We start from the raw sequence: 18,592 nt of genomic DNA, 5'->3' as shown, positions 1-18,592 counted from the left end.
CTTAATGAGGCACTTTAAGAACATAGTGAATTTTAAAAAGGACATGGCAAATAAATGGCATTTATGTTTTATCATGTTCTAATTAAGTAATGAGGAAAATTGAATTTATCCTTTATATCCTGATTAATGAAGAGTGGTGTGCTGATTAATGAAGAGTACTTTATGAAGACAGAAAATAATTTTAACATAATTCAGAAATGTAAAGAATTGTAGGTCTCGAATGAATGGCAAAACTCATCACATCCTGACCAAAGACAAGGTGAAGTTTTACCTCCACAACACCGTTTTTGAGTCACAGCTTTTTTGGGGTCCAGTATAATCTAGCTGTTACCTCAACTGTAGCCTGTCTCTCATTCAGGTAATTATTCACACGCAAGCGTGAGCAGGTCTTTGAAAAACAAATATTTGCCTAAAGTTCAATAAGGATAAGGGAAAAGATTGCTCTCTGAATTTAAATTTCTGAAAAAAGTTTGACTTGCTATCATTTATCAATGTAACAATTAAACCTTATTTCTATCTTATGCTTGTCCGTAATAAAAATACAGAGCCGCATCAGAAGTAGAATTTACCTGGAATGCATTCATAATATTGTCTGTCTTCGAAAGTGAACCCCAATAAATTTTCAAGAGTAGCTATACAAGTTGTTAATATCTTTTATATTTATTACACTTTAAAAACTGCCATCCTAGCTCAGTTTTGAAAACATCATGTGAAATAATGTCAGAAGTCATCCAAAAATTAAGATGACTTCTGACAACCAATGTAAGCTTTGTTATCTTGTCAAAAAAAAAGTTCTTATGACATGATTTGTTGTGAACAGCCATGCTGGCTGGTATTTATCTCCTTGTTATCATCTAGACACTTAATGCTTTTTGATTATCTCTTCAAGTTTCCAGTTTATATTGTCTGTTTCAAAATTTCATGTTGCTTCTTGGTAAAAATAGTACCATACTTTCACCATCCTTCACAAATCCTTACAGGAAAACTGAAATAATTTCACTTAGCTGTCTACCTAAGATGAAGTTCACAGAGCTCAGTTACTTCGGAATAATTCAAATATAGATTTATCCCTGCACTCTCTAGGCTAATCTGTGTTCTTAAGCCATTACTACTCGTGCTAGTGGTGTTAACACCACTCGGCATCCTAGTGAGCACTAACACAAAGACGACATCAAGCAATTTGTGTTTCTGATTCTTCAGAGTAGCCTGTTGATAATTTTCCCTCCTGACTGAATGGAAAACTAATTTCTTGGTCATTGTAGGCCTACTTAACTTTTGGAAACTTTTATTGCTGAATATTCAGATTTTGTTTATCCAAACTTCTACACATTTTGTATAAAACAAGTATTTCTCCATCTTCTACACACTTCCTTTCTGAGTATCTTCATCTGAACCTTGAGTTCTCTAAACGTGTTGTTCCCAACACATTGACCCAAACTGCATGGAACAAGATGTGACAGGACGACACATTGATACATCTGCAACCAGCTTGCCCATCTCTGTACCTCAGTCCACATCATCCCCTATAACAATTAAACATAAAGGCATCAGACTCAAGGATATTTTTACTGACTTTTTCTCCAAGGTACTTTAATCTCTGTAGTCTTTAGTTCACTGATCCCAAGTACTGAAGGTCAATATTTGAATTCTCTGGAGTGATAGTCATACACTAAGGAAAATACATAAATATTTAATTTTTCCCTTCCATGATGTAGCATAGCTAACACTTTGAATCAGCTGCTGAAGATAAACTAGCAATTATAATATTAATATTAACAAGGTTAATGGAGCCCTTTTTTTTTTTGCTTCCAGTATTTTTCAGTCCCTGAAGATGTTTGTCTTGGAAATAATTAATTATGTTAGTGGTATTTCTGCTGTAGTCAAAGGTCACTGCAAAACATATGAAAAAAAGTACCCAGGACTAAAGGAAATTATTAGACTTTAACTCTGTTTGTAAATATTTGCAGCTTAAAAGTGATTGCTCTACCCAGAAACATATACACACTATGGGAAATTATTTATTTCAAGAAATTGATACTATGCATTTGGAAGAGGGATGTTTAAGCATTATTTTAGTTGATTTTTGCAGATATTAAGTGCAGTGGAATACATACTTCACTACTTAGAGTGGATATAATGAATCTGAAAAAAGATATTTTTGGAAAAATAATTTTCTGGAAAATGTTAAAGAAAACGTAAGAGGTAAATAGCAAAACACGAATGTTAGAGTATGAATTTGGCATCAAGTAGTTGATGCAAAACTAATGAGCATATAATCCAATTTTGCAGTTTCTTCATTTTCAATGAAGCATTAAGGAAAACAAATAGAAAAAGTATAGTCATTAAACTGACTGAGACAAATTAATTTTTGTAAGCTGTAAACTACAAAGGACATGCGTTAGAGGTGAACTTGATTTGCCCCTTTTTCTTAAAAAAAAGGGTTTTTTTTATATTTTAATAAACAGCTTCAAAAGAAAACTAGAGAGTTTATGACACTGATATGGCACATCCTACTGTGTTTGCTACTAGTAGTATAATCTGAGGTTGCCTAGAAAGAACCACATGTGCATGTACAGCACACACACGCGGTTTTCAGATGCGTTGGGTCTGCAGTTTCTCAGGTGACACATACATACACCTCAGGGCTGACATACCTCAGTTATACCAACAATAACGTGTCTCTCCAGACTGAAATGGTCTTGCACATCCAGTGAGTACTGCAGGGCTAAGCCTGAATGAATACATTGAATTTTGGTGTAATTGAAAGGCATCAAAAACACTGAGGATCTAAAGGCCTTTCACATACCAGTGCCCAAAAGATGCCAAATTCCAAATGGGCTGTGGAATGTCCATAAATGCAATATAGAAATAAAAAAAACTTCCTAATAATTGATTTTAAGATAGAAACGAGATATGTCTAGAAAAACCCAGACACACAATAGCCATACCAACTGTGATTTTGTTCCATACCATCCTGAAAAGCACTGTCGTACAGTAACTTTCTTATATTGCAGAGGGGATGGAAAACTCTCTTGTACCTCAATTCAATATTACATTATACTTTGATTTCTAATCGTTCCCCTTGAATTCTGATTAGCTACTTAATGAGGTATGGTCTAACTTATTTCAATTTTCTGATTCAATCTGATTTACCCGTCTTTATTGCTATGTTTTCTGAACTAAATGTTCAATTGTGAATGCAATCCAATATTCTGCTAAATTTAATACATTAATTTCATGAAGAGATTTTATCTCTCCTAGCCATTTATGAATATGCATTAACAGTATCAAAGACAACCAGTAAATTTAGTCAACCAGCGGCCATTATTTCCTAGCTGGGCTCAGAAATTCAAAAATCAGGACATTTAAGTTTTAATAATATATGATAGCAAACTGAGAAAACATTTTTCTTAAAAATTCTTTAACTAAAATAGTGTCAAAGATTGCAGCATTTTCAAGATATGCGATATACATGTATATCAATAGATGCATTACTATTTTATTAAAACCAGATTAATTTAAAAATAAATATTTTTCTAAGAAAATGTCAAAAAGGCATTTCAATCTGCAACATAATCCATATTAAAAGGTGGTAAGGAATATGTCTTAAAAACCAGTGAGATAAGAGAAATTTTTCTATAGTTTTTAATGGGCATTTATAAGTGGGACAGCTAAAAGAACTCTAGAGTGGGATGAATATATTTATAATGGACATTTCCATGAAAAGGCAGATAATTAGTTGGTCTTTATTATTTGCATTCACATTCTAAAGGCTGTATGATTTAATCAGCTTTTAATTTGGTCATTTGTCTAGAATTATGTGGTCTTTGTCAAATTGACTTCCAATTCGTTCCCATTTAGTAATGTAATTTAACGTACAAAGTATGAAGAGAAAAAGAAACAAGAACTAGAGATGCCCAATATCCGAAATTTCCAACCGCAAGATATTTTAGCTATTAGCATCACAGGAAAATAGGTTTGTTTTTTATTTATTCTGTTTGTGAATGACCAAGAGGCTGCGTTTATGGCATCGATGCTGTGCAAACAGTGCATCGTTGACACAAAACTGATAGGAACTAGAAAACTCAGTAGCACCACCTACTACAGTTAACTGTAATAAACTACAGCTTCCGTGCAGTGTTAATAATGAAAACTTGCAGATATCAAACAGGAAAAAAATGGAAGAAGGCATAGTAAGACCAGGATCCTAAGAGCTTTATAATTTTAAACATTTCTGTAATGCCACACTCATCACACCACCTCTTGCCCTCGCAGGCTCTCAACGACCAGCAGCTCACTGCTTGGAATGACCACCAATGGCTCAGATGAGTATTTCCAGTCTACAAACCACGCAGAGCAAACTTTCCGCAAAATGGAAAATTATCTGCAGCAGAAGCAGCTGTGTGACGTTCTTCTTATAGTTGGAGACCAAAAGATTCCAGCTCACAGGTACATTTCCCAATATCGTTTACATGGTTTAAAAGCCTGAAATTTCCAAATGTTAGGTCAATTTATGCCTATTCTGTTCAGCTATGAATGAACAGTTACTATAATTAAGACATCAGCTAACAATGGAATAAATGATGTGATCAACATGTCATATTCATTATTTCAAATAGAATTAAATTCAAATATGAGCCATTGATATTGTCCATCTTCTTGGTGCTGTCAAGCTATAGTGAGATCAGTGAACAAAGTCTGCCTAAACAAGCACTATGGGAAAAATTAGATTACTAATTACCCTTTTAGCTTTATTGCTCACTGCTATAATATTTGAATCCTATGCTAAAGATATCGTTCCTATTGCACATGCAATTTATTATATAATAAAACTGAATTTCATGCTTGCTATTGAGATGATGAAGTAATTTGCAGTCCTCCTAAAATGCTTTTATTCCAAGGTTGGTTCTCAGTGCGGTGTCTGATTATTTTGCTGCAATGTTTACTAACGACGTGCGTGAAGCAAAACAAGAGGAGATCAAGATGGAGGGAATAGACCCTGACGCGCTGAAAGCTTTGGTGCGCTATGCCTACACAGGTAAATTCCTCCTCCATTGCCCACATCATTGTTGTAAAGGGAGATACAATCTGTCCAATGCATACGGAATTGTCACTTCTTCCATTTCATACAGGAACATAAATACATGCATAAATCATGCATACGTGGTGTAAACCTTTCTCTAGGGAACAGATATTGCTGTTTTATATAAGTACTTATTCTAGAAGATACGCAGCAACGTTAACACAAATTCCTATCGTGCACTCCAGGCTCTTACATAGGAATTATGAGAGGAAAACAGGAATATCATCACACCTACAAGTACTGCAACATTTACCATGAGAAAGTGCCATCACATTCTGGAAAAGATTTACTTATGTTGTCTTGAAAAATCACAGAGATTTTCTCTTAATGAAATTAAATACTTTATTTAAATACCATTATGCTATGTATACATACTCCCTAATTTACTTTCTCCCATTTTTGGCATTTGTCCCTGTATCGCTGAATCTGAAACGGTTGAAGAAATAGTCAAAAAGACCAAATCAGAGAATTGTGAGATCACTTTCACCTGCTCTATAGTGAACAGTGAAAAATGCTATAGAGCACGACTGCTGTGCTATGTTAGTATATATTACAAATAGGAATATCCAGATCATTCAAATCAATCCAGATTGTGAAAGTCTGTAAAAAAAAAAAAAAAAAAAAAGCCCAGATCTCAAAAGAAGCAAATTACTCCCCCAGGAAGTAATAACACTTAAGTGACCAGAATAACAACTGTCTGAATTTGTGAAAATTTGCTTGGAAACAGATCTGTTCCCTCAGTTAACAGCTATTAGCGATAACATTCACTAAACCCTTGTCATCTCATATCCCACGCCTGACGTTGCTTGTTTGCCTTTGAATGAAATAACACAGTATCAGTCATGAGACAGAGAGGTTGGAAGATGCATCACAGGTATCTATCAATATTTTTATTGTACTTTACAAGAGCTTAGAATATTAAATAAAAAATAAAAATAAAAGAAAGACCTTATTATATCCACCATATTTTCACTAGCATAAATGTTAAAAATAGGAGACTTCTCCACTGCTAGGTCAGGCACTTGACTTCATAAATCTGGACTGTTACATAAAGAGAGAAATCTTGAGAAGCTTACGAAATTTACAACCTAGATTAGAAACATAAGTTTCTAACCACAAAATAGACCCCGTTCATGGGTACAGAACAAGGGGATAACAACAGAGGGGCAGAGGGAATGCTGCGCGACCTGCGTGATGCACTGATATCACGGCACTGAATTAACCTGCATTGCCTGAGGAAGCAGATTAGCACAAGCACAAAGAAGCTGGGTGTCGGGCTGCTTATTATCCAATAAGTATCTCAAAATTGTCCCACTTGATGAAATTTCATCTCTTCCAGTTTACTCAATGCAAAACCACATAAAAGAATGTATATGAGACCACAAAAGCAAATGCCAGACCATGAAATAATGTCAGTTTGCTTGTGAAAGCAGGATTCCCTCTATTGATCTGAGGCATTATATTGCAGTCTTTATTTACAAGAACATGTTCCAATTTTGCTATATATGTATTCAGTAACTATTCTGAGTTGCATGGTAAAAAACAAACCCAAACGTTGCCCTACTCTGCACTCTGCTAGCCCTTCCTCATTTCCTGCAGAAGCTGGAAGTTATTATTTAAGTCACAAAGTGAGGGACATTAGGAGAGATGGGGTGGGATTGTGCTAAGTTAAGACTGCTGAAGATTGCTATGGAAAACTGAATTCTCCTGCTGCCTCTGTCATAGGTTTTCACATGATAATAACAAAGCCTTGAAACTGAGGCTTACTTTTTTCCTAGGTAATGAAATAAGAAATGTGACTTTCAGAGATGAGAGCTATAACTTTCAGAGTTGTTCATACATTCTACTGAAAAAAAAACATCAGAAGTGGACTTTGGAGAAGAAACCTCTTTCAGTTCTACTGATGATAATTTTCACTGTAATCTCTTAATATCACCCTTCTCCACGAGGTAAATGGAGATGGTGCGTAGCATCCTTTTACAGAAGAAGCTGGAAAAGAAATAAACATTTCTGATGCAACCAGATGCTCTAATGAGAAACAGAAAATGCAGTCATAAAAGACCCCCCTGGTTCTTTTTTTCCAAATAGGATTTTAGTGCTGTCTGTCAACTAGGGAATTGATCCATTGACTGAGCAACAAGAATGGAAGATCTTATTAAAATAACACCTTTCACTCTATCAATAAATATAACAAAATTCTCATGTCATGTAATAATTTTGTTAAAAATTGAAATGCACAAGCAGATGATGGGAGAAATCAGATTTCCTGCACACACTGCTGGCATTCCCTAGCTTTCAATACTGAAGTTCTTGTGTCTAATATAAACCTATGATATATATTTTTATGAATTAATATACAAATTTTAGGAAAGGTTTTTCTCCAGTCACACTTTTCTTTTTATTGCTTTTTTTTTTTTTTCAGGCACAGTACTGCTAAAGCTCCAAGAAAAATGTCCCAATCATTGTATTCAAAATCCACCAAATCCTTTAAGTCTGTTAAAGCATATACTTAAAGAATCCTTCAGTAAGAAAGGAAAATGAATTTGTGAATCAGGACACTTATTTTCAAAATTTTTCAGATAAGGAGAAAAATTGGGGAGTGGGAAGCTTTCAAGTAATAGAAATACAAAAAAAAATTACTGAATTTTTTTTTCTCTCCTCCTATATGCAAACCGCACAGGTATTCTAGAGTTAAAGGAAGACACTATAGAAAGTTTGCTAGCGGCAGCTTGTCTTCTCCAGCTCTCCCAAGTTATTGAGGTATGCTGCAATTTCCTCATGAAGCAGCTCCATCCTTCCAACTGCCTGGGGATCCGCTCTTTCGGAGATGCGCAGGGCTGCAGGGAGCTGCTGAAGGTGGCACACACCTACACTATGGTAAGAGGAACCATCTCACTGCTCTGTAATTCTACTAGTAACAGCAAGAGTGAAAGCTTTGGGAAAGCGGAGTGGGGTGCTCAGGGCTGCTGCTCTCTCCAAGGGTGATGGCAGGGTCAGTTCTGTAAAGTCCCTGACACAGGGACATCTCCACCCAGCTCGATCTCCGAAGGGAAATTCAAGAATGGTGACCGTTAGAGAAGTATTGGAAGGAGAGAAAAGCATGCTTAGAAAAACAAATACTCAGCTCTGTTGTTCCTGCTTCAGCGTTTTGCCTTGTAGAAGGACATACTTATTGAAGTTAAATTTGCGGTGTGATTTGTACACATTTCTTCAAAAAAAATGTAATAAGACCTTAACATGTCTGATGTCAAGAGGCACACAGCAAGGGCCCAGTCTTATGCTTTGGATTCAACACAAAGAAAATTCTAAAGCTGATTTTAAAGTGAGACACCCATAAAAAGAGACAAAATAAAGAATGTATTGGAAAGATTTGGAATGCTCAAAAGCAGTACATCCCTGACTGAACCATAATCCTCCTCTGGCTCAAAGCAAGAAATGAATATTCAGAGCGTGGGAAACAGAGAAGCAAGATAGCTTGCTGTGAAACCAAATCAAGGGATAAATATTCAGGGCAACAAGATGTGCTATAGCAACTTTAAACACAAAAAGAATAGCAACTGCTACAGCTAAATAGATATAAAAAGAACGACTTGTTAGGAAACACATGGCAGCTTTATGCCTGAAATATTAGCGTAGTATGTCAAAACCTGTTTAGAGGCTTCGTAATGCTGAGAGCGTTCCAGCAAGAGCTCATGCACTTCCCCACGCTGAAATAAGTGAGAGTGGCATGTGCAGATTGAGGGCACTGGTTGTGCTCCTTCCTGTCATACTAATGAATTGTTTGTTTAACAGCCATCTAGATGCCTTTTATATTTTCACGTTTGAAAAAGGGTGTTTAAGATAGAGGTTCGTGCAGCCTATATAAAATCGTGTTGTCCTTGCTGCTCCACACCGTTTTATACTCAGCCAAACCCAGGAACTTCCTCCCTCTGCTGTCACCTCTTTACTCCCACCAGCCCTAGCACACAGGCATCAACTTTAAGCATTTAAAATTCATGGTCCAAATTTCTGCAAAACTTAAATAAAATCATATGATTAGACACATGATTTTATGATGTCAGAAAGTAGGAGGGCCTTTTTTGGTTTGATTTTTTTTTTTTTTAACTGTTTGAATCTTCCAGTCTTCCCCAGGGGTTAGACTTTCACTATTTTTTTCAAAACTGTGTGTCACAGAAATGGCCACTGGGTCCTTAAGAACCCTGTCTAATGTAAAGGATCGGGGTGAATCTATGGGGCTCAGCAATACTGTGCATAAATAGGCTTTAGACTACGTCTGCCTGAAAACCACCAGAAGCATTACCACCTCTAGAACCACCTCTGGTATCTTGCGTGCACCATAGATGGAGAATGCTGCCAGGAAAGAGGACCTTGCATGTCATAAAACCACCTTTCAACTGCGCAGTTACTGACAATTTAGAGACAGAAGAGGAAATCTGCACCACGTTGAAATAACCTTTAAAATAAAATTTCTTTTAAACCCTTGAAGTGATTTTAAGAAGCTTTGGAGAATAAGAGATCATAACAATGCATACATACACAAGTGTTGTGGAAAAGGATAAATAAAACATATTTTGTTTCATGCCAACCTCAAGCAACTGAAAATATGTTCCTTATGGGAAAGTCTGTGAAGTCCTACTGTAAATATAGATACCACTCAAACGAACTGGTAGTATTTAAACATTTTCAGAAGATAATCAGCTGCAAACACCACATCCATTCAATAAAAACAGACACAAAGGAGACCTTTGCCTTCAATCACTTCAGCCATCGATGCAAATTATTAACAGTTTCCTGCCTGGTGTCTTTTCGTGCAGATAGAGCTTGTTCTGATAAACATCTTGTGCTATCTTTGTAATTGAACATGGACTGGCCTTCCTGTTCCCATTCTCCGTCTGTCACGAAATGTTAAAGCAGGATATGCATAAGAGAGCAAAGTTAACATCTCCTTTAATCACTGATACTTCTGTATTTACATCCTTGGTACTCTGGAAAAGACTTACAGAAAGCTAAGAGAGTACTGAAAACAAATAGCAGTTACTAAAATTTCTTCATCTACCCCATTTCAGTCTAGCTCCCAAATAAGATGTATTACTTCCAGGTAGATAAATGGAAATTAATATTCCAAATGCAGACATGAATTCATATGTCTGAATTCATATGCATGTATGAATTCATATATGCATTTCTTTGCAGGTAACAAAAAAAAAAGCATTTTGATAGAATTGATTTTTTTTCTTTGCTATTAGCACAAGCAAGTGTACTTAATATGTATTAATATAAATTCTAATATCGTTGTAACAGGACTGTACAATATGTTATTTTTATGTAAAATAATTCTTTGAAAGATTCTAGAGATTTAATATTCGTGGCCATTTCTGGACCTTGTGAGTTTTATCACAGCAATAGCTTAAAGACTGAGACCCATTTGTTGGGAGTTGTCTCATTTCACATCACGCAAAAAAAGCACTGTTAGAAAAGCAAGTTTAATTTCCCTTGCTGTATTTTCCGGTACTGAAGAGCGGAGACATACAGTCAACACCTGGCACAGCTCATTGCAAAAAGATTGGAAGAGTCCAACGTAAATTGCCTAAAACTTTGAAATTTGATTGTAACAGAAATTACACTATATATTTGAACGCCCACTTAGCATTCTCTAAGATACAGGTTGTATCTTCAAATTGTGTTTCTATTAAGCTGCAGAGTTAAGATCACATTGATGGAGAGAACTACCCGTGGCAAACCCCTAAGATCGGACATAGCAATAAGAAGCCTGAAAAACACATCTGTAAGCATGATGGTGTGAAGATGAGCATTATTCTCCAGTCCTGAAAGAGTAAGGCAGCAAAGAGCAACCAAAATCTCCCTTAAACGGTAGAAGGAGATTCAGTGATCTTTAGAACATATATGGCATTTCCCTATACCATAGAACAGAACAGGAATGAAACGTATGCAAAGCCCGCATTATCTAAGAAAATGTTATTTCAAGGTGTGAAAAACATCAGTGCATTGAAATCTTTTTCTTTTTAGGAACACTTTACAGAAGTAATAAAAAACCAAGAATTTCTTCTGCTCCCCGCTAATGAAATTGCAAAGCTCTTGTCTAGCGATGACATCAACGTTCCAGACGAAGAAGCCATATTCCAGGCGTTAATGATGTGGGTGAGGCATGATTTGCAAAACCGACAACGAGACCTAGGAATGCTTCTTTCTTACATTAGACTGCCTCTACTTCCACCCCAGGTATGAAAGGGAAGGGCTACCAGGGAACTTAACCGCCAGCTGAAATCCTTGCCCCAAGCATCATTTAGAGAAAAGAATTCTGTGGAAGCGTTCTGGTTTTGGCCAGAATTTTTTTGGTGGGGTTTTTTTTCCTTTTTTTTTTTTTTTTAAACTCTATACTAGGTGTGTTTATTATCTGTAAAGACAGATGAAGAAAAATCCCACAATGCCAGTGTAATTACTGGGCTCAGAATTACCTCTATAAAATGCCAATCTAATGATATTACAAAAGTAGGGTGTTTCTTTGTCGGGTAGCAACAGTAGTAGTTTTACTCTAATAACACAACAACTTCAATAGCATGCAAATATATTTATTTAGATTTACCAAACTGCAGGGACAGGTAAGGCACAATACTTATTTCATTATTGCCATAAAAGCAGACAAAACCAAAAGGGTCTAGGCTATTGCTGCCTATTCCGAACGTTGATATTACTTGTCCGTTAAGACTGAAAGACATTTTACGACTGTCAGGACACTCAGCTACTTTATGGATCTCCACAACTGAAGCTGCAAATATTCAACTTTGGATTAAGTATCAAAATACCATATACATTTAATTTTAAATATATGCCTCATTTTATATATTCTAATATTCACAGAGATGTCCAGTACTGTATGTTAGATTTGCTTATAATCACATCAAAAGGAGTTTTGCATTCAGAGGGCGCAGTACTACATTTGGAAGTTTAACCTTTTCTAAAGCTTAAAATAAAGTTGTTTTTTTAAAAAAAAAATAAAGCAAAAGATATCATACTTAAAGACTTTTTTTTTCCACTATTTTACATTGTTTTGATTGCATTAAAGCAGAGCTTCCAGCAAAGCTTGAGTGAGAGGTGAACTGAAATTGAGTGTTTGTAGCTACAAATGCTTTAATTGCTAAAGTACATACAATTTTAATGATTTAGATACACCCAAGATTCTCACTTTTCATTTCTTAGTTACTGGCCGATCTAGAAAATAGTCCAATGTTTACGGACGACCTAGAGTGTCAGAAACTTCTCATGGAGGCTATGAAGTACCATCTTCTACCAGAAAGGCGGTCCATGATGCAGAGTCCTCGAACTAAGCCTAGAAAATCTACAGTGGGCGCACTTTATGCTGTAGGAGGTATGGATGCCACTAAAGGTAAGTTCAGAAATTAATTGGATTGTATTAATTAATTGTATTACAGACATCCAGAGAATCTATGACAATTTAAGATTTCTGATGGGAAACCAGCAATTTAGGGATGAAAAAGAGGAAAAAATTAATAACACAAAGCACAATTCTATGTGTTAGATGTTCCTTCTTCTTGCAAGAATCAAGTTTGTAAGTTATATACATAAATCTTGAAGTGCAGGGGAAAGAATTTTGGTTCAGATGATGATTTTAAAATTAAGTTTTGTAAGAATATGTGTGTATAGTTTGATTTTTGCAAATCAGAGGAAAAAATTAATATTCAAATTATTTCAAGATACACTTAATGTTGTTTTGGAAACCTAGGCTCCATTTTTTGACAAAAAATTAGAAAGCCGGAAGAATTTTTAAGAAGGAAGAAAATAAAACCAAAAAGCGTTACTGAACTTCTGAGAACTCCTAGTTAAAGCTTGTGAATCCTTATTACCAAATTTCAGATGGAAAGGTTTGCACTTTTTCATGAGTGCAATAGTACATGCAGCTTTTTTTTTTTCGGGGTTTCATACACAATTTTTTCCAGGTTTGGAGTTGAAAGTTAAATGTTATAAATATATTCCAGTTTTTATTATTTGATTTTCACAATTGCAATCAGCTTTACACATTGCACTACTCTGTTTAGGAAGCAATGTATTAAATAATTTTCTACAGGAACCTTGACTTCAAACCCACAGCTTGAAGCCAAAGAACTATAATTATTTAAAAGTCTAGTGACTCGCAGAACAGTATTACTTTTAGCTGTGTAAATTCACTTTTAACAGAATCACAAAGAAGCAAATCCACTTCATGGTTTGAAAAAACTTGCTGATGACAGATTTTTCCTGTATGAGAGATCTTGCAGCGCTACCCTACTATCTCTATGCAATCAAGTGCAAAATCCACATTCATCACCATCACAACACGAAAACACTCATTCCTAGGACAATTTAGCAAAACAAAGTTATACTGTACCAATTAGTGTAGTGTCCTTAGCGACACTGATTTTTTTAATGAATTACAGAAAACAACCACGAATTCAAGGTTATCTTCAAACTAACTTCTACCAAAATAAGAATAAAATATTCTAATAGGTTTTTCTCGGTAAAGGTTATGCACAGCAAGGGCTATTTCAGTCAACATCTGCCCTTCCTGTTGGTGCCTCTTTTCCTTATTACCTTGGACTACAGCCAATTGTTTGAACTTTTGCCTTTTGATGGTGAAGAACAGCACTTCCTCTCCTCCCTGCTGTCCTCTACGGCTCTGACTCATACTTTGAGCCTGTGCTGGATTGTAAGATAAAGGAAACAGCGCCTAAGAGACAGTGATGCTGTGGAAGAACAGCTCTGAGAAGGGAGTAACCGCCACCTCTGGCAAAAACACGCTTTCTGTGATAAAGAAAACTCTCAGGGAATGCCAGGTTGGGCTTCATGCTTATCTCAGGTGGTATATGAAGCCGATTCTCAACTTCAAATGATCAAAAGAAGATCAAAGAGCTATTTTTGGGCTGGTATTTTGAAAAATGTGAATGTGCCTAAACCACATTAAGTTTCAAAACCTACCTTCAAGCCTCTGTAAAAATTACAGCCTTCAGGGTTGTATGAATACACTGCATACCTTAATATATTTTTCCTGTTTTTAGTTAGTATGCGAGATACTTCTTTTGAAGCTGAGAACTTTGGGGGACTCACATATTAGCATAGAATAAATGAGAAGGAATCAAAGCCAAGCAGAGCACACCGAATAACAACGTGGAAAAAACAGTCAAAGAAATCCACTTGCTCAGAATAAAAGATGACAGGAAAGGGGAAAAAGCAGAATTTCTTTCTTTTATTGCAGATGGATCTAGTAGTTTATTTCCCAGTCTGTGCATCTGGAAAAGCACGTAGAGGAGAAAAAAAAAAGATATCATGAGATAAGCTCTTATTTCACTGAATTTATTGAGTCTAGCAGATTATATGTGTGAAAACATCTCTAAAAAAATGCTACCTTTATTTTCTGCTTTATTGCATGGTTGTTTTGCTGCAGTCATTCCTTAGCCACTAACTGCCTATTGTAATTCTCAAAATATTACTTCTCTAGCCTCAAATCCCAGTCAAGGAACAGGCAGGAAATCCGCTCTGTTTTTCTCATCTGGTTGCCTTCGGTTGAGCCGAAGCTGAGCCCCAGCAACTGTCAATTGCCTCTTCTACCTTGGTTGTTGCTCAGCCATCTCACCTCTGCGCTAAATCAGGTCTCAAAGGAGCAATTACGGCTGCTGAGTGACTGACGGGAGCCAGCGCGTGGAGAAGTGTTGGTTTGGAATGGCAGAGCACCGGGGCTTTATGAATAGCCGCAGTAAAAACATTACTAATGGTTCAGTGACCTGAAAAAAATGGGAACTACAGCCTATATATTACATCAGAAAAGTAGTTATTGCAAGGCAGCTGCAAAGGTGAACCTCAGGGAAACAAAAGTGTGTACTCACACACAACGCAGCCTTCTGCCTCTCTGCATCACAAAAAGGAAAATATTCAAATTATTCATGAAGATGCAAGTCCAAGTCCTGCCCAGACAGGCAGACACATGGGTACATTCTCAGTGTTTGATATCACTAATGGCTTAAGCACAAGCATCCTTAAAGAGAACATGGATCGAGGTACCATATCCATAAGGAATTAAAAACAAACAAACAAAAAAAACCAAACCAAACAAAACAAAACCAAAAAAAAAACCTCAGAAAAACTTTACCCTCATGGTATTTCAATGAGTAACAGATTTAACTTATCTCCAAAATTTTCAGTATTAAAAAATTTGCTGGCATTTAATTCTCCATCTTCTTGCCCCCGGTTTATTTCATAAATTGGACAATTATACATGCATGCAATTAATGCGGCTTTCTCAGTAAGTTCACATTTTGTAACTGAAGTTCTCAGGGAGCCACAGTAAAAGTCCATACATAGAATTTCTGTATTTTACAATTTAATAATGTTTTGGGTTATACCGACTACTGACTTCTGGGCACTGACCAGTTCATGGCTATCTGGTAATAGCGACATTTTTAACAGGTACCACCACAATTGAGAAATACGACCTCAGGACTAACAGCTGGGTACAAATTGGTACCATGAACGGCAGACGATTGCAGTTCGGAGTCGCAGTAATCGACAACAAGCTCTATATTGTGGGAGGAAGAGATGGTCTGAAAACTTCCAACATTGTTGAGTGTTTCAACCCTGTCACCAAAGTTTGGACTATAATGCCTCCTATGTCAACACACAGGCACGGCTTAGGTAAGAGGTGCTTTTCCTTTGTAAATACCTTGTGTCACATACAAATTAACTGATTGACACAAGCACTGTGGACATAACTTTTTAAAGCATTTAATAACATGCAGAAGATACTTTTTAAAGACATCTTTGCCTATTGCCCTATTTTTAATGACAATGATATTTATTAGTATTCACCTAACTTGCACTGGTCTTCCACAGTTAGTTTTGCTTTCAGAAAATTCCAAAATATAAGCAACAGTAAAAATAATTAATTCTTTGTTCAATTTAGTGGTCAGGAGACACATCTGTAATACAATAGCAATCTGATTTTCAGGGTTTTTTAAAATTATGACTTAAGTTCAGCACATAAGTAACAAACACCTCTGAAAATCAGACCAGAGAATTACACACAGTGAAGAAAACACTACGGTAAGGAAAAAAGTACAACTTCCCTAAATTTTCATGTAATTACAAGAAGTTTTGCAGAGCGCTGCCATGGCTGATTATCTTTGATGCACAATAATCCTTAATATTACTCACAGTGAATGAGTAATATGAAATCTAGAATTTATTTCTGGAACTATGAAAAATAAGGATAAGTTTACAGTTGAGGAGACTGTAAGGGAAGGAATATGATTATTTCTGTTTTATTTATATATCACACTTCTTACGAAAACTTCTCTTAAGTTTACAGAAACAGGTATTGCTTGAAACCATTGGTAAGTTCAAATGACATAGAATATTTTTATTTCAAGGAATAAAGAAAGATTGATCCTGAACTTTTCAGTAAATCTTTGTGGCTTCTATCACCTTTTTCACCAAGCAGTGGAGAAAGTACAGTGTAGCGTCGCCACCAGCTAGTCTGTTAAATTTATAAAAGCAAATACGACTAAGTAGCAAAGGGAAAGAAGACAAAAGAGATTAAATATTTCTCATTGAAGTTTTTACAATTACCAACTGCAGGGGCATAAATTCTACCCAACAACGGTCATGGGGAAATCTGAGTGCCCAAAAGCAGGCTTCGATCTGTGCATCAGCCTGGTTTGCACAGCTGCCTTACACTTTCAGTTCCTGTTAGCTGCAGTGGGATTTTCTGGAGAGTTAGCGCTTTTGAAAAAAATCAGGCCATGTATATTAAGGCCTGAAAAGACGGATTTAGAAAACTTGTAAGCAGCCAGATTCAAACATTTTGCCTTACCTAACAAAGGAAGCAGATGCTCCCCAAAGGGGAGGCACCAGAGCCCTTCTCTCTGAAGGACAATGACACAGGGTATGTCCACACAGAGCTTTGCAGAGACAGCCAAGTTCACTCTCCTGTGTCTCAAGGACAGCAGATACAAGCCAGCTCTTATCCCAAAGTGTGCTCCCCTTCCAGGCACTAAAACATTACAGTACTTTAGCTAGGAAGGACAGCCAGCTCCCCACCCACTCAGGCTTCATCCTGGCAGGACTACAGAGCTTCAGCTGGCTCAGAAAAAGGGATAGGTCGTTGGTTTGGACACTTTTTTTCATTACCCAACTCAATCTTTGCCTTTTTTTTTAAAAAAAAAAAAAAAAAAAAAAAAGAAAAGCATTGCTTCTCTTTCAGGGGCTCAAATTTAATTCAGAACAAGGTCAACAGAACTGGAAGAGATAAAAGTCCAAGAAGAGAACATCAGAACTAAAGCAGCTTTCCTCTAATCTGTTGGTGAAAGATAATGCTTATTCAGAAAAACATTGTATATCTTTGTTTATTCTGCCAAATGATAAGGCAGCTTTAAAATAAGTTTAATACCAGCTGAAATTGCTTATCTGCCTACAGGGAATTAAAGTATGAAGTCAACACACCATCGGTCATTAAAATTATTAGATGCTGTAATTTGTCCCTAATTCTATCTTTTAAGGAGTAGCAATGCTTGAAGGACCAATGTATGCTGTTGGTGGCCATGATGGATGGAGTTACCTTAATACAGTAGAAAGATGGGACCCACAAGCACGGCAATGGAATTACGTTGCTAGCATGTCAACCCCTAGAAGCACCGTCGGGGTTGCCGCATTAAATAGCAAGTATGTCAACAGGAAAAACTCTCTTTGGTTTTTCATTTGCTTCCTTCCTTGGAAATACAGTTTCTTCAATTTTGTTTTCAGTCTTATAGTAATTAATCACCTCAAGAAAACAATGAGAGTATAATGCACAAAAATAAGAAAGAAAAGCTTTCCCCCTGATGTGTGGTCAGTCATGTTTTAACTGTATTTTAGCCCTTTTAAGTTATAGATAGCAACATGGTCTGGTGCTAGAAATACAGAACCCTTGTAAAAGGCCCCAGGTCTCTTTGGAGAGCATGGCTTGAGCCAAACCACCTACTTATTTAAATCTATGGCAATCTCTTAGTGCTGACAGTTTGCAGGGACTGGGAATATTACAGTTGCATGCAGACAACTGCATTTATCCCAAAACTTTATCACTGGCTTCCCCGTTCACTTCTTAAATTCCAGAGAAAGAGAAGGACAAAAAGCAGAAACAAATCTGTCAGCAAACAGATCTTTGCAAATGCAAAACTTCTTCACATACAAGTCAGGGTTTTGCATTCAAACATGGCATGATTTTAATCATTAACTCAAAGGTCCAGGAGAGGCAGAACTGCCTGTTCAGGTCCCTGTTGTATGTCAGAGGAAATGTTCTCAGCATGAACCTCACCAGAAACTCCTGTTGGTACCTTCCACAGCAACATGCAGGAAACCACCTTGTCCAGCCCGATCCTGACTCTGTTCTCATCACTCCCGACACAAGCTGTCTCCAGCCTGGCTTCTATCACGTCTGTTAGTCCAGTGATGCAATTTCTGGCGTAC

General features: G+C 36.5%; 1 protein-coding gene across 1 annotated transcript in view; it reads left to right on the top strand.

Moving 5' to 3' along the window:
- KLHL4 (kelch like family member 4) overlaps nt 1-18,592 on the top strand; it is a 45,099-nt gene that overhangs the window by 20,675 nt on the left and 5,832 nt on the right. Inside the window, exons 2-8 of the mRNA XM_086756200.1 lie at nt 4,276-4,449; nt 4,902-5,038; nt 7,764-7,960; nt 11,111-11,323; nt 12,302-12,488; nt 15,560-15,784; nt 17,647-17,809. Of these exons, the coding sequence (XP_086612326.1) occupies nt 4,276-4,449; nt 4,902-5,038; nt 7,764-7,960; nt 11,111-11,323; nt 12,302-12,488; nt 15,560-15,784; nt 17,647-17,809 (1,296 nt within the window). The remainder of the gene's footprint in view (nt 1-4,275; nt 4,450-4,901; nt 5,039-7,763; nt 7,961-11,110; nt 11,324-12,301; nt 12,489-15,559; nt 15,785-17,646; nt 17,810-18,592) is intronic.

This window comes from Chlamydotis macqueenii, chromosome 11 (assembly GCF_036417535.1).
Source record: "Chlamydotis macqueenii isolate bChlMac1 chromosome 11, bChlMac1.mat, whole genome shotgun sequence".
Lineage (NCBI taxonomy): Eukaryota > Metazoa > Chordata > Aves > Otidiformes > Otididae > Chlamydotis > Chlamydotis macqueenii.
This window is presented reverse-complemented; position numbering and strand designations above follow the sequence as displayed.